Source organism: Passer domesticus, chromosome 14, assembly GCF_036417665.1.
Source record: "Passer domesticus isolate bPasDom1 chromosome 14, bPasDom1.hap1, whole genome shotgun sequence".
Lineage (NCBI taxonomy): Eukaryota > Metazoa > Chordata > Aves > Passeriformes > Passeridae > Passer > Passer domesticus.
Window position 1 is genome coordinate 5,963,299 of NC_087487.1, and position 19,797 is coordinate 5,983,095.

General features: G+C 40.3%; 3 protein-coding genes across 4 annotated transcripts in view; 2 read left to right on the forward strand and 1 right to left on the reverse strand.

Annotated features, from left to right (window-relative positions):
* TJP1 (tight junction protein 1) overlaps nt 1-2,338 on the reverse strand; it is a 189,492-nt gene extending 187,154 nt beyond the window's left edge. The window contains exon 1 of one of the 2 annotated variants that reach the window (XM_064388967.1): nt 2,172-2,338. The gene's annotated coding sequence lies outside the window, so the exon portion shown is untranslated. The remainder of the gene's footprint in view (nt 1-2,171) is intronic. The other variant, XM_064388975.1, reaches the window with a different exon arrangement.
* On the forward strand, nt 76-15,150 carry LOC135280748 (threonine--tRNA ligase 1, cytoplasmic-like). The gene is made up of 19 exons (XM_064388984.1): nt 76-363; nt 1,062-1,154; nt 1,914-2,104; nt 2,634-2,757; nt 3,861-3,982; nt 4,765-4,882; nt 5,551-5,615; nt 6,281-6,359; nt 7,543-7,689; nt 8,305-8,403; nt 8,739-8,905; nt 9,417-9,579; nt 10,124-10,261; nt 10,698-10,775; nt 10,875-10,975; nt 12,107-12,211; nt 12,974-13,046; nt 13,740-13,854; nt 13,969-15,150. The coding sequence occupies exons 1-19, from the start codon at nt 106-108 to the stop codon at nt 14,115-14,117; spliced, it is 2,385 nt and encodes a 794-aa protein (XP_064245054.1). The 5' UTR covers nt 76-105; the 3' UTR covers nt 14,118-15,150.
* Nucleotides 15,151-15,524: 374 nt separating this feature from the next.
* On the forward strand, nt 15,525-19,585 carry TM2D3 (TM2 domain containing 3). The gene is made up of 6 exons (XM_064388985.1): nt 15,525-15,668; nt 16,556-16,654; nt 17,443-17,600; nt 18,114-18,288; nt 18,875-18,950; nt 19,229-19,585. The coding sequence occupies exons 1-6, from the start codon at nt 15,581-15,583 to the stop codon at nt 19,392-19,394; spliced, it is 762 nt and encodes a 253-aa protein (XP_064245055.1). The 5' UTR covers nt 15,525-15,580; the 3' UTR covers nt 19,395-19,585.
* The last annotated feature ends 212 nt before the right edge of the window (nt 19,586-19,797 follow it).

The following is a 19,797-nucleotide window of genomic DNA, read 5'->3' on the forward strand; positions in this document are numbered from 1 at the left end:
ACGGGACCACGAGCGCTCCGCCCGGCCCCGCAGCCGCGCCGCGCCCGGCCGGGGTCCGGCGGCAGCGGGCGGGGCCGGGGCGGGGCGGAGCGCGCCGGGGCCAACATGGCGGCGGCGGCGGGCGCAGCCGAGGCCGTGGAGGTGCGGCTGTCGCGGCAGGAGCGGGAGCTGCGCTGGCTGGCGGCGGAGGTCGGCCGGCTGAAGGAGCCGCAGGAGCTGCACTGCCCCGGCAGCGCCAGCCCCGAGCTGCAGCGGCTGCGGGCCGAGAACGAGAAGCTGCGGTACCGCCTGCTGCACCTGCGCCGCAGCCTGGCGGCAGAGCTGGGCCGGGCGGCGCCGGCGCAGCCCCCGGCCGGCGGAGAGGTAGCGCCGGGGCCGCTCGGAGCGGGGACGGGACGGTGACCCCGGGCGGGAAGGGAAGGGACGGGACTGGGATATTCACGGGCCGAGCCGCCTGTGCCCAGCCCCCGGGAGCAGAGGCCCGTCACGGTGTCTGCCCGCAGCACTGGGCAGTGGTCTCTGCCCTTGTGCCAGGGCGGCGGGTTGACAGAAACATAGAATGGTTTGGGTCGGGAAAGACCCTAAAGATCATCTCGTTCCAAGCCCCTTGTCATGGGCTGGGACATCTTCCACTAGACCAGACTGATCAGAGCCCCATCCAGCCTGGCCATGAACACTGGCAGGGATGGGGCATCCACGGCATAAATGGGCAACCTGTTCGAGGTAGCACACGATCGAAAGTTGCTGTGACTGCTCACTGCTCTGCTTTGATGTCCAACGGCCTCTCTGGGGCGATTTTGCTGGTGATAGTTGTAGTAGTAAAATTTGGGAAATTGTGTTGAGAGGACTTTGTTTGGTGAGCAGCACTGCTGTGTCTGCAGAACTTCAAAAAGATGCAGTTCAGATGTGGCATGGGAAGTCTTGGCACTGAGGATATACCTTATTCCCTGTAATTGCCTTTTCAGCCCTATATTATACTGGTTTGGTTTGTTTTGATGATTGCTGGGAAAAAAAAGGCAAAGGTATAGAACAGGTATACTTTGTATTCTCACTGTTTTCAGAAAGTCTCCAGTGCAAGTCCAGCTGATGCAGTGAATCAAATTAAAGAGGAAAAGAAAAAGGAAGATGAAGCTGTGAACCAACACCACAATGATGTAAGTGGTTCTTTAATACCACATAGTAATAGGAGTGGTATTTGACCAGGTTCAGAAAAGGCTCTCAAATCTGTAATACTTTGCTGTATTTTGAAATCCCAGCTTTTGGGAAGAAAGCTCTCTATAGCACAGAGAAAAAAACCCTCACATTATTCAAGAGCTTAATCTTGCATTAGTAGGGTTACTGATACATTATTAGATTTCTACATTTTATGTAACGAAAGGATTTGGGTTATTGGAAAATAAAGGTCATGGTTTTGTGGTGCCTAAGGAGCATGATGGTTCATGAGCATTCGTGATGGCTGAAGGGATATTGGCAGTCCTGCTGTAGTACAGTAGAGCTTAATAACTCACTTTAAGCTAAAATACAGGAACCTTCATGTGAACTGTCTAGCTTGAATCTGATGCTTTTAATGCAGTGGCAGAAGTGAGGGCTTGTTGGAGTGATCCAGATTTCTCCAGGACATCTGCCAAATGTAAATTTTGGGTCAGGAATATAAGCTGCTTTCTGAGGTCCAGCTCACAGACCCATTTAGGCCCAGACTGATGAAAGTGCATGGAAAATAAAATAATCAGTAAGTTGAATGGGGCTATCTTGTGTATTATTATTTATAAATGCTTTACTGATTTTTAGTGTAAATTCTAGTACGGTTAAATCTGGACAAGTTGGAACGTCTGGGGATGCACCAACACTGTGAATCCTTTTATTCTCTTTGTCTCACAAATATGTGTGTGTATGATTGAATTTATGTCTTACAGCTCCAGTGTGTGCCTAGCTTCATAGAAGACAGATTGAAGTTTTATGAAGCACTGAAAAAAGAACATGATGCTTTGCTAGCTTCCAGAGCAGCCAACCAGAGCAAATCTATCAAAATTACTCTGACAGATGGGGAGACAATTGAAGGGGAATCTTGGAAAACCACGCCATATCAATTAGCTGTAGGAATTAGGTAACCTGCCCATTCAAGGAGTTGTACTTTTGTAGTGATAAAACTGTTACTATCATTTGTCTCTTACCCTGTTATATAGAGTATGTGTCACTGTCAGTGGGTGGTGGCTCCCTTAAATTGGTGTGCTTGGAAGGCATTGGCACTTCAGCTCCATGTAGTAGAAACAGCTGGTTACAGTTCTGATGCTTGGGATTCTGTGCTGGGATCATAATGCTTCCAGTTAAATCTGTGACACTGCTGGGAATTAAGAGACATCAGAAGTTTTGTGAGTTAGCAGAATCAGCAGAATCTGTTGTAAGGAGCAATCCTCCAGATCCCCAGCACTGAAAAGTGTTGAACAAAACCTCTCAAGACCTTAAGGTTCTATACCTTAAAAGTAGGCAAGGGTTTAAGAAGACCACAGAAACAAAAGTTTACGGTCTTCAGGTGCTACAAGATGTGGATGTGGTCTCATGGGGTTTAGAAATCTAAAGTATTTTACAAATCTGAACCTAAATATTCTTTTCTCTTGTCTCTTCTGTTTCTTCAGTCAAGTGTTGGCTTCAAATGCAGTCATAGCCAAAGTGAATGGTGAGCTCTGGGATCTGGACCGTCCGCTGGAGGGAGATTGTACTCTGGAGCTGCTCACCTTTGATAATGAAGAAGCCAAAGCTGTGAGTAAACAGTCTGGTTTCTGCTTGATTAAAGAAACTAATGACATAAAATTGATTGCAGCATTAAGCATTAAAAATCTTACATTAAAAAAGCCCACAAAACTACTCAAGTAATGTATTTCCTATGATTCAACAAAGATTAGATACTAAGTGCCTGTAGTCTGAGAGTGAGTAAAATCTTTCTGTTCTTTTCTTCCTTCTCTTTTACATAAACAAGTTATTTCTCAAAGGAGTTGGTCCAGAAAGCCTTGATTTGTATGTTAACTTGAAACAGCCTGTGCTTTGGCTCAGTGCATTTGAACATCAGACAGTGAAAGCAAAGTGAGGCAGTCTCTACTGTTTTCTCAAAGCTGTCCAATATTAGCCTTGAGTCATAAATAAAATCTACATCCCCTTGTACTGGCACTGTTTATTAGATCCTTAAGTAGACACTTCTTAGGCAATTAAAATATACATATACTTAGCAACTTGACTGAGATTTTTCTGTAATGTATTCAGTCTGAAGCTTATGTTATCTTTATATGCTAGGATTGGACTTCAGTTTTGTCAAAGAATTATTTATGTGGTTAAGCTTGTTGGAGACATTTCAGGAGCCTGTCAAGGGTTTATCTTGTAGCAGTAGCTCTGAAATAGTCTCAATTAATAAGAAGTCAGAACATGAGACTAGTATTGATCTACTGTGTTGTTGGCTTCCCTCTTCTGACATTTCAGGTAGTGTAGTTTACAGACCCATTAATAAATGTACTAAATGTGAACAATGGCAATCTAATCAGCTGCATTGCTTTAGATGGGATTATTGGTGCACATTTCAGCTGATATTAACTTATAAATAAACAAGGTGCAGTAATTAAGTTGAAGGAATTGTGCAGAGATATAGTCATCCTCTTTCAGACTGAAGTATGGTGGGCTTTTAGTGCTACATCTGCCATTATCTTTTCATTTTTAAATATTCTAAATTAGTAATATAAAGTTGTTTTACTTCTCTCAAAATTTGAACAACACTGGTTCCAATCTGTGTCCTATCTGCAGATATCTCTAGTTTTGTTTTTTTTAGTTACACATGCCATTGACCTCATGGTTTGCTCAGCTGACTTCATTTACAGGTTTATTGGCATTCAAGTGCTCACATTCTTGGAGAGGCCATGGAAGGACATTTTGGGGGCTGCTTATGCTATGGACCACCAATTGAGAATGGATTTTATTATGACATGTATATTGAAGACAGGTAAAATTAGTGTTGTAGAAATTTAATACTCCTGTTAAAGATCAGTGCTAGAATTATTTTGTTTGTTTCTGCATGTTAAAAGTACAATTCTGACTCTAATATGATTTGAAACAGTTTTCTGTATATGCAGTTCAACTGAGTGTGTGTATATATCTAAATTCAGAAGCAGTGTTCAGACACCTGCTCTGTAAGAGTTGAAGCTGTCCTGTGGAAAAAATGCAGTGTTTGGGTTGAAGTTTCTGCAGTTCCTGTGAGGCAAAGGGGATGGTTTCCTTGAAGAGTCATTCAAGTTTGGTTTCCAGGGGCCATAGTTGTGTAGAAAGGGCACAAATGCATGTAACTTGTCTAGGTGTTTACTACTTTTCTAATCCTTATGCACAGCTTTACAATTCTGTTTTTTTCCTTGTTTATCCTTCTGTAGGCAGGGGGCATACTGAATCTGCATGAGCTGATAAACTGGCTCTTGTGGCTGAGTTGAGCCTTTTTCCCCCCTTGGTTTGTTTTTTTTTCTTAAATCATACATATATTTTGAGCTATAGGTATTCCAGATATTTGATTGTGTCAAAGACTGTTGCAGACATTCAAAGGAATGATTGCAGTGGGTTTTTTCAGGGTGGTACTATCTATGTTTCTGGGTTTAGTGTCTGAAAATACAGCTGATTGTAAGTAACTAAGAAAAAAAAACTGACAAATCACAACACATCCCATGTTTTTCAAATTAGAAAAATGGGAGTATCAAAATAATTAATTTATATTTCTTTTGTCTGTGTCTTTTTATCTAGAAGTGTATCTAGTACTGAATTCCCACTACTAGAGAATCGTTGTAAAAATATCATAAAAGAGAAACAGGCTTTTGAAAGGCTGGAAGTCAGAAAGGAGATCCTGTTAGACATGTTTAAGGTAAATCTTTAGAGTAGCTGTGGATCTGCTATAGTGATCATTTAAAATGTAACTTTTATGAAATATTGCATGTGACTGACTCATCAGAATAGTACCTGTCTAGTAAAACAAAGAAAAACAATATCATCCATTTCCCCCTCTCCATATGCCCTGCCAAGTGTTCAGGATGTTTTCAAACACTTATAAAAACAGTTCTGTATTCCTCTAAAAACACACCTCCAGCTCAATGCAATAACAAGTTAATGAAAGTATGCATTTCTTCTGGCTCGCTTGTGAAGACAGGTCAGAAAAGGCTTTAGTTCTGCTCCTGTTTTATGCAGTGAATATCACCAGTCTCACAGTACTGTGTGACTGCTTTTCACAAGTGCCTTGGGGTGTTCAGGTGGTGATCACAATCCTCACCACACCCTCAGGGGAGTTAAGATGTTTCTGTCTCCTTCCCCTCTGCTTTTGCAACTCTTCTGAGAAATACATGTGGGGTTTTTTTGTTGTTGTTGGTTTGCTGTTTTGTTTTGTTTGGTGGGGTTTTAGTTTGTTTTGGGTTTTTTTGTTTCTTTAGTTAGAAGTGCTTTTTACTGGTGCATTTGTAATACTAAAATGTAATTTTTGAAGAGAATTTTATTATCCATTTTATTGACATTTCTGGCTGTTCATGCTTCCACACACAGTATAACAAGTTTAAGTGTCGTATCCTTAATGAGAAGGTGAAGACACCAACTACCACAGTATACAGGTAAAGAAATATACTTGAATGGTATTATTAAGTATTTTTATACCTAATTAATTTAATATGAGAGAATAATTTGGAATTTTTTTAATTCTTGTGTGATTGGGACTTAAGTTTGCAATTAATATTGCTACTTAGGTAGAGTGAGATTTTTTTTCTCTGCTGGGACAGATTAGGTCTCAATTTGTGGACAAATGTCAAATTCAGTTTTTATTTATTCCCTCTGGTTTCAGTAGACTGATTAAAATAAGTTGCCATCTCTGACATTGTCTTGCTGCATAATGGATAAACTAACTCTAGTTCAGTGTGGGGTGAGGAACCTCATTCAGTTACTTGTTGGTTGGAAAATGGCAACATCATTTTCTGTTTGATGCACACTTTAAAATTTCCTGGCCAATTTGAACAAGTTTACATATGGAACTATATAAATTGGCAAATGTGTTATGATGCTCTTGTAAATGGATCAAGTGTGCTGAGCATTTACTGAGTGAATGTTCCACTTCAGATAGGAGGCACAGTTACATTTAAGGTACACTGAATTTGCTGCATGGTGCATATTTATATTTACCAGCATGTCTGAATGTGTCAAACATGAACTTGTGTGCCATTGGTGAATGTAATGAAAAATGTTGGGTTGCTTAGAAATGGACACTCTTTGTTTTGGCATTTAGATGTGGTCCATTGATTGATCTCTGCAAGGGACCACATGTGAGACACACTGGAAAAATTAAGGCCCTTAAAATAGTTAAGGTAAGTTTAAATTACCTGTGCATCAAAACTGAAATAAATTGTCAGTTGATTTATTTATATATTTATTTTTCCTGGGCTGACTGTAGTAGGATTAGTCCTTTGTATTGTTTTCTTTGCCTGCTGTACAATAGTTCTTCATTTCTTTCCCAGTTCCCATTGTACAAGGAGAACTACTGACCTTGATCATTGATCTGTCTGACAATTACTTACTTGGCTAAGGCAGTAGTACCTCAGTGAAAGTTACCAGTGTGCTTTTCAGCAGAGTGTTAGTGTAGTAACCTGCTCACTTAGACTGATGAGCACTGCAAAACCACTGTGGCTAGTGGTGACCAGATGAGCTGTGGAGCCAGTTCTGCTGTGCACAGGAGAGAAGAGCAGCCTAAGCCCCTGTGGCAGGACTGTGCCACTCTCTCCCATCAGCACTGCACTTCACAGTGTCATGGTTAGTCTGTAGCAGCAGTCCGAGTGCAAGGGGGTGTACATGCTCTGTTCTGCAGTGAGTTAACATTAATATACTCACTGGGTCTGAAAATAGTATTTTGACCTTGTCAGGTGCAGGAGATAAAGTGGACCTTAGCAGGTCTGCAGATGTGCTGTTAAAAAATGGCATTGCTTCCAGGGAAGCCAGAGACAGTGTTTGCAGAGGCCTCTGATTGTGTGGTGTAGTTTAAGTTACTCACAGATGCCAGTTTTGGTAACCTTATTAGTCTGAGCTCTTTGGAATATTCGTCATTGTAGCTTTTCCTGGCTTACAAACTGAAGTGTATGGAACTCTTGAGTTCCGAGGAATGAGTGGGTAGAGGGTTAAAAGTGCTCAGATTTAACTGTGAGAGTTAGGTTTGTTTTGCCTTTCTTGTTTTCCTACTGCATTTTGTTTTCAATGTAAACAAGTCCTGCCTGTTTAAAAGCCATAACATGAAATAATAAAATATGCCATGATGTGAGTTAAAACAAGGTACCTAAGAATAAAATATTATTTGACCTGTCACTTCTGTTTGTCTTTTGTATTAGTATGCTGACTAAAAGGCACTGCACGTCTCTTTGTATTACATACAAATGCTGAAGGACTGCATATAATTCTTTTCCCAAGGAAAAATGCAATAATGTTCAAATGGGTTAGTGTTTATCCCTCTTTCCTTGATATGATGTAATATTATCTTAAAGTATGGGTTTTGTGTATCAGAGTTCCTCTACCTATTGGGAAGGAAAATCTGACATGGAAACTCTGCAGAGAATATATGGAATATCCTTTCCTGATAACAAAATGATGAAGGAATGGGAAAAAGTCCAGGAAGAAGCTAAAAACCGGGATCATAGGAAAATTGGGAAGGTACACTATTCCACTGTCTATTTTTTATACTTCTATTACAGAATTCATTCTCTCCCCTTGTATTTTAGTTTTGGTTTGATTTTTTGTTGTTGTTTTTTGACAGTTTTAAGGGGAGCCAATTCTATGTGCTTCTTGATGTCACTTACATTTTAAAATTTTAGTCCTACAAATTCAACTTGTCACTTGCATATGAGTGTTAAACTAATGTTAGGAACAAATTAATGGCTTTAGTCCCTTAGTTTAGGGATATAAATCTTAAACCTATTAATATAGAGTCTTTGCAGATCCTTCCTGAACCACTCTATTTTTTATAGAAGATAATTTATATGGAACTTGTGTAAATAAGATGGTGTGGTCATTCTTTATAATAGGTGTAAATTTGGAGAAATGTGTGTTTACACAGTCAAAGGATCAAATGGAATTCAGTGTTATTACAAATCTCTAAGAGTGAAAACTGCAGGTCAATTAACTGGTCTTGCTGAGAACTTGTAGACCATAAATCATCTTGTTGTAGCATTCCATCTTTGCAAGCAGTGTCTTGATGTGTGTTAAGTAGTTACATTCTGCAATTCTCTCTGAATTGATATTAGAGCATTCTGGTTTTGATTTACCTAGGAGCAAGAACTCTTCTTCTTTCATGATTTGAGTCCTGGAAGCTGCTTTTTTCTGCCTAGAGGTGCCTTTCTTTATAACACGCTCGTGGATTTCATACGGGTGAGGATATACTGATGTTACTGCTGTAAGTCCTAACAGCTTCATTGTCATTTGTTGATGTTAAATGATAGGCCATTCCTAGTGCTGAGCTGTCCACACAAAGAGAAGTACCTATGTACATAAACACATACAAGACTTTTGCAAGGATTATACAAACTTCATGTTTTTGAAAATAAGGCAGAGTGAAGCTGTGTTTTTCCAGTTGTGCAAAGTCTACATGTGCAGTAGTCCTATTTTGTCCTTGTGAATTGCCATCATAATACCACAGTTGAAAAGAATCAAGCTTTTGCTTGTCAAAAGCCCTCTCACCTTTGAAATGTTGCATTTGTTTCTAGGGGGAATATCGCAGGCGTAATTTCACTGAAGTTGTGTCTCCGAACGTCTTCAACAGTAAACTCTGGGAAGCTTCAGGACATTGGCAGCACTACAGTGAAAATATGTTCTCTTTTGAGATTGAGAAGGAAACCTTTGCCCTTAAACCCATGAATTGTCCAGGACATTGGTTTGTACTCTTAGCTGGAAAACATCTTATTTTACATCATTTATCCTTTTTGGGGCCGAGGAGAAATAAAAGGAATATTAATACAGACTGTCATGTATGTTTATGATAGACTGCTAAGCTAGGGTGTCCAGAGAGCTTCTCTGACAGTATCCCAAAGCAAACATTTGCAGTAAGTCTGCACTGAGCTGGGCTTGTGCATGCTAATACCAGTCTGTACCACTAGTAAATACCAAGTCTGTTGGTTAGAGGTGAGCATCAGATGTGGTTTTCCAAGAAGGGTACAGATGAATCAGTCTTGATTTACTCTTGCAGTGTTTTTTTCTCAGTGATCTTTAGCAGTACACTGAGTGGTGTGCTTCTTCTGTTTGCCTGTCTTTCAGGATGTAGACAACTTGAATGAGTAAATACTTAAAAATGTGATTACTGTCTCTACTGAGCTTCATTTATTTCTGTGTTGTCCTAAATCTCCTGTAAGAAGGATAAAAGGAAGGTTCTTCCATGTTTCTTTTAGCTTGATGTTTGCCCATCGTCCCCGATCCTGGAGGGAATTGCCTCTTAGACTTGCAGATTTTGGAGTTCTTCACCGAAACGAGCTCTCAGGCACTTTGAGTGGCTTGACTCGTGTAAGGCGCTTCCAACAAGATGATGCTCACATCTTTTGCACAATGGAACAGGTAAAAAAAAAATATCCCTGAAGTATTTCAATTCTTGATTCTTCCATTGCATAGCGTAAAGCTGCTTTTGGTCAGGGTTTTTCTGGGTGCTTCATTTTTTTTTTTAGAAAGATGCATTGGGCAGCTAAACCCCAGAAAGTAAGATTTGTTGCATTTTCCATCTCCCTCTGCAAATAAAAAGCAGTTGATCCCATTGTTTTCTGTAGTAATGCTGAATAAAAACTTTATTTCGTCAGTAATGCCATAGATTTTAGTGGAACTGCATGTATAAATTGATGTACCTTAAATCAGGATACAATTTGTCTCCATACCCTCATGCTTAACAAAAATACCACTTTTTTTTGCTATGCTTTGAAACCTCAATGCCTCGGATCTCACTTTGCCCATTAAATGGATTTGGGTTCCTTGGATGTAATTTTCAAGTGATTTTTAATTCTTTCTTATTTAATGGACTCTTATGTTCTTGTTACAAGGAATTCAGTTGACCCAATTACATCTTTATGTAAGTAAATTTTAATCTATTTTAATATGTTTTATGTTTAAGATTGAAGAAGAAATTAAGGACTGTCTTGATTTCTTGAAGTCAGTGTATGCTGTCTTTGGGTTTACCTTTCAACTACATCTTTCTACAAGACCAGAAAATTATCTTGGAGATTTAGAGATCTGGGATCATGCAGAAAAGGTAATTAATTTAAAAGCAAACAAACAAACCCCTTAATACTTATACTTGCAGAGACAGATATTTAACGGAGTTCTTCCATGCTGCATGGTGAAATTGCTTAAATCAGATGCTAAATACTGACCTTGGTGGAAATTCTTGTAGGGAAACATCACATGAAATCTGAAGTCTCTATAGAAAACCAGAACTTTCAGATTCTTGCTTAGCCCCTTACCTTGATCTAGTTAAATTTCTGTTAATTTTTTTCTCTGAATAATCAAAATATTTATACAAGGAACTACATTTTCCAGATTATTTATCATAAATGAGGAAATGCTTGAACAATAGGGGTTGTGCTGCCATTTAACTCCTTTTGAATTTCAAAAGCAATTGCTTTGACTTCCTGTAATGAGAGGCTTTTCTATACCTTTTTTAATTACTCTCTCATTATTATGATCAGCAACTTCAAAACAGCTTGAATAACTTCGGGGAGCAATGGAGTTTGAATCCAGGAGATGGAGCATTTTATGGTCCTAAGGTTAGTGACTCAGCATTTCAGTATAACTTTGGGATGGACAGAAATGCAGATGTACTGCAGGCAGACTATATTTAGTAACTGTGTAATTTTGCTTCACAGATTGATATTAAAATCAAAGATGCAATTGGTAGGTACCATCAATGTGCTACCATCCAGCTTGACTTCCAGCTGCCCATTCGGTTTAATCTTACTTACGTTGGGTGAGTGGTTAAGCTGAATATCTTCCTTTTTAAAATGAAATCTAACAATAGCTTTCATTATCTGTAATTCCCATTATGTACTAATGCTATATTGCTCATTTAACAAATGATTACCTTGTAAATCAGTCAGCTGGCAGGCAGAGCAAACACTCCCAGTGGGTAGAGGAGAGAGTCATGAACTTGAAGATATTTTCTGAAGGTGATGATAGCTCACTTTAATTGTAAATGCAGGAAAAATCTCATTATCTGTCTTGTCTGCCAGTTTTGAAAGCAATTGATCACCAGTAATGCTAAAAACCCCTCAGCTGAGTCACTTTTCGTTTTCAGCCTAGTCACTGTGTCTCCTTGGAAGACACAGCTCACAAATTCAACATGCTCTAAGGAGCAAGTATGTTTGTACTAAGTGGTTCTTTATTTTTATCAGATTAAATTAGTTAATTTTGAACATCAACCACGTGCAAACAGCTTTTAGTGAAAATGTGGCTGGTTTCCAGCTAGGCCCACTGAGCAAATTACTTTTAGTGCTACATTGACTTGAATACTCATTTTCTGGGTTGTATTTCTTGCTGTGTTTGATTTTTGCATATTATGAAGATGGGGAAGAGAGAGTAAGAATCTGTATTTTTATGGTCCTGTGGTATATTCTACAGTAGATGTTACTGCTTTTGTGATAGGTGATAATATTGTTATGAACTGGCTTTTTTTTTAAAGCCAGGTTTTTTTAAATTTCAGGATTGTAATTTAAGTGAAGTAATGAAAAGTAAGGGCAAGTAAGTTCCTGTGCAACAAAATAAAAGCAAGTCCTAATGGAAGGAGAGTGCAAGGAAGAAGATAAATTATTAAAATGCACAAAAATGGTGCTGAGTCAGTCAAGTGTCTTCTCAAATTTAAGAGTGTATCTCTGCCACTAGCTATAGGCATGATTATTTTAAATCAGAATTTCTTTAAAAGCCCAGCTGACTTGAAGTACATTTTTAATAAAACCAGTAGTCTTTTCATAAGTATAACTAACTAAATGTTGTCTTTCTGTTTAAAGTGGAGTCAAAAATATTAGTAGGATTACTTGTGTCTGAGCTCAAATAACTGTATTTAAAAAAAAAAACCTTGATTTTTTAATTTTTTTTTTTTTAGTAAGGATGGTGATGACAAGAAAAGGCCAGTGATTATTCACAGAGCTATTTTGGGATCTGTGGAGAGAATGATAGCTATTCTAGCAGAAAATTATGGAGGAAAATGGTATGTGGCACAAATGGAATTTTCAGAACACTTTAACAGCGTAGAAACTGCATATCCTTCCTATTGTCCCATATATTATAATGCAAAAATAATATCCCCAACATTTTCTCAAAATTAGTAAGATTACAGAAAAAGTCCAGTTTTCTGGTCTGAGTTATGTGGTATCCATACAGTTTCATGAGACTGCAGAAAAAAGTAAAAATAGTGCAGAAATAGGAATTGTAATGGAATGTATAAATCCTGCATTATTCTTGTTCCTTATTTCTTTAAAATTGTGCCTTTGTACCAGCAGGATGTCAGATGTATTTAAAGCAATTATTTGTGTATACACAGACATTCATTAATCGAAGTACGTGAAATAGTTTTGTACTTCTAACATTGATCATTTTATCTTGGATAAGCTCTGGAAGTATTTCTTCATGAATGTATTTAAATTACTAAGGAAGAGTTAATTCTTATTTTCAATCACTTGACTGTCCACCTTCACTGTAAAGTTATAGGTAAAAGTGGAAGTTATGCAGAAAAAAATATGTTTAAAGTTGTGAAGTCATTTGTGAAGAAAACAGAAGGTCCAAGTTGCCCATATGTCATTTTCCTGAAATCAATCTATTTGCTATTTTATGTGAGCTTGAAAAGAGGGAGATAATACACTCCCCAACATCCTTAGCTAATGTAAATCATTCTATACAGCAATTATTATTGTGGAACATGACTGGGAATGTAAAATGCACCTTTGTTTGCTGTTTGTCCTGTGCTGGCCAGGCCGTTCTGGCTGTCTCCACGGCAGGTGATGGTTGTGCCTGTGGGCCCCGCGTCGGAGCAATACGCCCAGCAGGTGAGGACAGCTTGTCTCCTGATCTCCAGGCAGATTTCAGGCATCCTTACTACTTGTCCTAGAACAGGGAATTAATGCTTAATGACTCTGGAGACATGTTTGGGGGGAAAGGTACATTTTTCAATATAAAAGTTTCTAAGATTTGTATATGTCTGAGTAAGGGGTGTGTAACTTCAGGTATTTTGGGTTCTTTAATTATGTGCATACTTCTGTAATTATTAAAGGACAAAGCATCGTGGATGACAAACCTTATATAAATAATGCTTTATTACAGCACTCTCAGCTCTAATTAGGCAGAGCCAGTTTCTTCCATTTCCCACCATGACTACATCACTTTTGAACCATGATTGGTTTTACCCTGTCCCATGCTTTTCTTTTAATAAAAGAATAAGTGTTTGTTCCTACTCCTCTTTCTCCTTTCTCAGACTGAGGACGTTTTTGACATGCAGTAGCAGAGCAGCATGCTTGATATAGATGTTACCTTGTATTGTTTCCCAGCTGGGGTGCTGCTGTGTGTGCAGGTTTCTTCAGATAACTTCACTGAAATCCTTATAATCATCCACAAGAATGAAATTATGCATACACATTAATTAATTGTTGGGAGAGATCAATAATTGCAGCATTTATAAATGTATGTTGTAAATTATATAGTAATACTAAGATGGTTTTGGTTTCTTTGGGTTTTTTTTTTAGGTTTGCAACCAGTTTTTTGAAGCAGGATTTATGTCAGATGTGGATCTAGATCAAAGCTGCACATTGAACAAGAAAATTAGAAATGCTCAGCTGGCTCAGTATAACTTCATTTTAGGTAACTGCAGCATCTTACATTTCTGAATATCATTTAAATTCTAATGTTGGACAAAGTTTGTTTAGGCTTATTTTCTAATGTAGATTGTGTAATATTTTGTGCTGTGTCTTGCAGTGGTTGGAGAAAAGGAAAAAGCAAATAATGCTGTCAATGTGCGAACAAGAGACAACAAAGTTCATGGAGAGATTTCAGTGTCTTCTACTATTGAAAAACTCAAGAAATTTAAGACTTCACAAATTGCAAATGCAGAAGAAGAATTCTGATGTTGCTGCTAGGAAAAAAAAAATATTAGCTGCCTGTGTGAAATGTTTCTTTCTTCCTGCACAGCAGTGAAGCTCATCTGAGAGAATTTTCAGTTAATGGATACACAAAATAAGCAAATGGAGCACTGCTGGTGCTCCAGGGAAAGCATGGGAGGACAGATGCACCTGCCAACTCCTTTAGCAATCGCATGGGTTCCCAATCTGCCTGAGTGGCAGAATGCTTATTTAGGAAGTCCTACAACTCTGATGTGGAGGGAAGTCAGGGCTGTACTGTGTGGGGATCAGGAGGCTGGGAAGGACGGGGGAGATGCTGGGAGAGCTGAGCTCCCTCAGTCACAGAGTCCCAGCTCTCCTGACTGTGACCTGGCACCCTGAGCTTGGCACTGCATAGGTGCCTCAGGAGCAGTTTGGGTTAGGCTTTTTCCTAACTACAGATGGTAACAGAAATTTGAGGGGGGGCATGTGAACATCTTGGTTGTTTCAGAATGTGTGTTCACAGAATATGAATGCACTGGAGTCTTTGTTGGAAGTCTCAGTGTAACAAGGAGTTGGTGTGATGACTGGCTGCTGTGATGCTGACAGTTCAATTACTGTAACTGTGTGTGAAGTGTTTTATTTTTTTCCTCTGTTTGCTGTTGTTTTGGCTTTTTACTAAAACAAAAAAACCAACTTTGAAAAACCTTTCTGTCTGTAATTTATTACTTTATTTGCTGAAAGTAGAATGCTGAGAAGGAACAGAGGACAATTTTAATTTTAAAACAGTATGTTGGACTTGAAACTGGCCATATTTCTGTTTTGTTTATGCTTAGAAGTGATTTTAAAGCTGCTGTTGCTGGATTTTTTGAGATTAATTTTTTACCATTTTTTTCACTTTAACATGCTGTTATTTAGTTAACAGGCTTATGTAGTGTTAAGTGTATTGCTCAGTTATCTAAGCTATTCAGCTGTAGTTGTGATTTAAATATCACAGCCATGAAGCAGAAGCTGCAATTTAGTGCGTAAATATTAACACAAATACAAAGCTTATGTTTTACTTTTGCCTCACTCATACAGACGTGTGTTAAATAGGTCTGTGTTTGGTTTTGTATTCGTTTGTGAATCTGTTTTTATCTCCTGCTTCTAAAAGAAAAGGGGGAAAACAAATATTGAAGGAGCAATAGGAAAGCTTTTTGTTCCACTTGACAGAATTAACACGGGGGGTGGCGGGCGATTTTTATCTCTGTATTTTATGCATACCTACATTTTGATGGACAATCGCTTTCGTGCTCCATGCGCGATGTACAGATGCTGCAGCATTGAGGTCCTGAGGGTGTTTCCCGAATTTCCGAGGGTGTTTCAGAGCGGATTTCGGCCCGCTCTCCGCTCCCGTGCGGGGCCGCCCTGCCGCTGCCGTTCCCTCAGCGCCCGGCCCCGCCCCCTGCCCGCCCCCTGGCGGCGGCGCCGGGCCCGCGGCGCGCACCAAGATGGCGGCGCGGTGGTGGCGGCGCGCCCTGCGCGGGCTCTGCGGGGCCGCGCTGTTCCTGTCGCAGCTCTCCGTCCTCTCGGGCCGCGGTGAGCGCGGCCGCACGGCCGAGGCAGGGCGGCAAGGGTGGGAGAAGGGGCAGGGGCTGGGGCCTGGGGTGGGGACGGCTGTCCGAGCGGCGGCGGCCGCTCCCTCAGGCAGGGCTGAGCGCGGTCCGGCTGCGGAGGTGGCGGAGCCCGCGGCGGGGCGAGGATGCGCTGCCGCTCCCCTGCCCGGGGCGAAGCGGCTGTCTGCGGCATGGCCGCATTGCGTTGTGCCGGCTCTGCGGGGCTGGGGCTGAGCTGCTCGGTGTCGGGGCAGAAGCCGGGCCAGGCCCCGCTCGCCGGCTCGTGTGCGGCTGTGTTACACAGCTCCTTTTGCCTGCTCTCTGTCGCGAACGTGCGTGAGTGAGAGCGTCCTGGGGCTCCTCGGCACGGTCGGGGTGGGTGGTGTGCCAAAGCCGCCTCTCGTTCCTCTCCCGTGCCCGGTGGCTGCCCTGAGGGCTCGGCAGCAGCTGGCACGCACACCGCGGCTCTCCCCAGCCCTCAGCCGGCCGTGCCTCCCGAGCGCTACCTCTGCTCCATCTTTCTGTCACAGAACTGCTGCCATTGCTCCATTAAATAGTATTGTTCAGTGGAAAACCCTGTGTAAAATCTGCTTTCTGAACAGTGCTTTTAATTCTCGTGAATAGAAAAAAAAAAAAAAAAAAGATTGAATGGAAATACATGTATTTCATTGTCCTAAAGGAACAATTCCATTCTAATGCTCTTTCTACTATTTAACGTAAATATCTATTAGTAGAACAGGAAGACAGATTTTTTTCTGGTCTCATTACATTTTCCACTTGCATTTTCATATCAGAGTGCTGAAATCAAACTGTTTCTGAAGGTGAAATTTGGTTTAGGAATTTCACTTTCTCCATGTTTTTGTCTTGTAGCGGGATCTTTGATGACGACAAAGCTTTCACAGCCACAGTCTACACTGGCAAAAAGCCTAACTTCAACAAGTACAAATGCTCCCTATTTTAAAGCATTAGGTAAGGTATTGTGCTGTTTCTTTTGTTTGTTATCCATGGATCCTTCTCAGTCTTGAGTCTGAAAGTTCTTGAACTGGGTCTTAGAAACCTGTGCATGATTTCACAGTGGTAAGAAGCATTGCAGTGTAACACATTATGAATTACTTTCTAGTGACCATAACAATTACTTTGGGTTATCTAATTAGACAACTGGTCCATATAAGAACTAGAAAATGGTAAGTTAAAGTACCATTGTGATATATGTGGTTTATACCCTTCAGGATGGTGGAAGTTCTTGAAAGACTCCAGCATCCTGCAAGAGCTTGCTCCCTGCCCACCATCAGTACAGCTTTGTAGCTCACCAAGGGTGCACCAGGACTGACAGAAATGCTGTTCTTGCTGGCAGTTTAGGAGGTCATTCTGTACACGTGCAAACAGCAAAGGCTGAGGTAGCTGTAGCCCTAATTAGAGCTCAGCTCAAAGTAGGTTACCCGTGTCACCCCGCTGCTATTCCTGAGGTGATTACTTCTGCTGAGGAGTGCTGGCTGAGGCAGAACTAATCCCCACCAGCTCAGTCCTGGTGCTGGGCTGGAGTGTTGGCTGGTGTCCTGCACACAGCCCTGTGGCTCCTCTGGCTCTCACAGCACAGGCTGGGAATGCTGCTCCATGTATAATGAGGAAAGCCCTTTCTGCAGCGTCAGTGCATGTGTTTGTCTATGTATATGTATAAAAAACTGTATATATATATATACTTTAGACTATTTAGCTTTTTTAACTCATGTTCTTAATTCACTTATTGCACCTTTCAGAAAGTACAGAAATTCCACCTTACCTGACTAATTGTCCCAGCAACGGGCTTTGCAGTAGACTGCCACCAGACTGCATGACATGTAACACAAACTATTCCTGTATATATGGGAAGACAGCAACTTTTGATTGCAAAGTCAAGCCGCATGTTCACTGTGTTGTAAGTAACCTGTTACTCTTAACCCCAGATTTAAGTAATTAAACTGTGGCATCTTGTCTTAAAATGCAGAATATTGATTTCCAGGTTGTGATGTAGACGGGTTTGCAGTTCTGGGATAAGTTTGATCACTCACTGTGGGCTGTTGAAGAGGCAGGCCTTCCCTTCCCTGGTTTGCCTTTCTTGTCTTGGATCTTTTTGTTACCTGGCCATGCCTTTGAGTTAAACCACTCCAAACATTTTGAAAGTGGGGAGGCTAAATATCTGTCAGAGCTACGAACTGACCTTACAAGTGAAACTAAATGAGTCCTCCTTTTGGCAGCAGCCTTAGATTGGAGGAATCAGGAATGTTAAACATGACTTTGATACCACTTTGGTGGTTTTCTATTCTGCTCTATAAGAGGTAGAAAACAGAGCTATTGTTCTTTTGCCCAAAATGTCTACTCATTAAATCTGATACTGCACATTGATTTTTGGTATTAATACTATTGAAGTAATAGTGCTGTCCTTTTACAGGATGAGAATAACCACGAGCAGGAGAACTTTACAATTAACATGACGTGCCAGTTTTGCTGGCAGCTTGCCACAAGTGATTATGTCTGTACCAATTCCACAAGCTGCATGACAGTTTCCTGCCCTCGGCAGCGATACAATGCAACATGCACGGTCCGGGATCACATCCATTGTCTAGGTAAGGTGGGCAAGGCTGGAGTTCTCTAAAGAATTTTCCACATACTCTGTAATGGGTGAATATAAAGATTGTGTTCTTTTGCAATAATAGCTTGCTCTTTGATCAATCTACTGAATTTTTTATTGTTGCATTTCATTTTTTAGCGTAATAGCAACATCTAACTGCAAACATTGGCTTATTATATTGTTTATACTGTCATACCAGAGAAAACAGTCCTTTTTATTTTTGTCAACTTCTGTGAGTTAAAATTACTTGAACCTACTAGTGGTCTGATTCTCAGACCACTAATAGAATCAATATCAAATGTATCCATAGGCCAATTAAAAAAAATTATGCTGATTCCATCCAACTAGGCTTAATTTTCCCTCTGTTTGTTCACTGACTTTTCTGGTATGGGATGAAGATTGATGGAACAGAGAACTACAGGGTATAAATGAGCCTGTGTGTTGACAGTTGTTTCTCAGTTAGTGACAAACCTTTGAGACTCCTTTTGGAAGAAATATAGTATCTTCTTCCTTGTCATTTTATTCCTTGTAATATGGTCTTTGTTTATTGCATCAATGTTTTAATATTTTCCAATGTTTAGGTAACCGTGTCTTTCCTAAGATGCTCTATTGCAATTGGACTGGAGGTTATAAGTGGTCTACTGCCTTGGCACTAAGGTAAGCAGGAACTATTAGATAATGTCAAGCTAAAATAGATTAGTTTTCTTTTAAATCTTCAGGTTCTGTGGTTTTCTTCTTGGTATTTTTTAAAGGTGTGCTGGATAACCAGTATTTCAGATAGTCTAGCTTGAAATGGTGGGCACAGAATGCATGAAGGGTTCACATGCAACAATGCTGGCTGTCTTCAGCAAACACAGCTGGAGGAAAAACACTTGGGTACCCAAGCTCAGTTCCTGTAACAATAATAATCATTAATCATATTTTTATTCTTGTAGCATCACCCTTGGTGGATTTGGTGCCGATCGTTTCTATTTGGGTCAGTGGCGGGAAGGTCTGGGAAAACTCTTCAGCTTCGGTGGACTTGGCATATGGACACTAATTGATGTGCTGCTAATAGGTGTTGGCTATGTGGGACCTGCAGACGGATCTCTCTATATTTAAATGTGGGTGCAATGTGTTTCAGAGAGGAGTCATTGCCTGCAAAGGGCTCTAATAAACAAGTGCGGAGGTTTGAGCCTTTAAGGGAGAATGAAGAACAACGGTTTGTTCTATGTGCATATATTTTAATGTACAGTATCTGTACTTGGTTTGCCTTTAACTAAGGTCAAATAAAAGAGTGGATCACTGAGTAAGTTGAAATTAATTGCATTTCTTCTATGGACATGGTATTTTTCTATGAAAAAAGTTGAGCAGCTAACCAAATTCTACACTGTGCTTGAGCTTGGATGATCTGTCAGGCCCTCAAAGAGCTGTAAACTAACTTGAATACTGAATTGTTTACTTAATATTTCTATGACTGAATTTAATGCTAAAGCTAACTTCCCTAAACATGACAGTATTGTTT

Bases quoted from the DNA above. Each gene is read 5' to 3' on its own strand.
- LOC135280748 (XM_064388984.1), top strand. From the start codon at position 106: ATGGCGGCGGCGGCGGGCGCAGCCGAGGCCGTGGAGGTGCGGCTGTCG. The intron at 6,360-7,542 runs GTAAGTTTAAAT...TTTGTGTATCAG, and splicing joins AGGCCCTTAAAATAGTTAAG to AGTTCCTCTACCTATTGGGA. The intron at 10,262-10,697 runs GTAATTAATTTA...TATTATGATCAG, and splicing joins TCTGGGATCATGCAGAAAAG to CAACTTCAAAACAGCTTGAA.
- TM2D3 (XM_064388985.1), top strand. From the start codon at position 15,581: ATGGCGGCGCGGTGGTGGCGGCGCGCCCTGCGCGGGCTCTGCGGGGCC. The intron at 18,289-18,874 runs GTAAGGTGGGCA...TCCAATGTTTAG, and splicing joins GGATCACATCCATTGTCTAG to GTAACCGTGTCTTTCCTAAG. The intron at 18,951-19,228 runs GTAAGCAGGAAC...TTATTCTTGTAG, and splicing joins TCTACTGCCTTGGCACTAAG to CATCACCCTTGGTGGATTTG.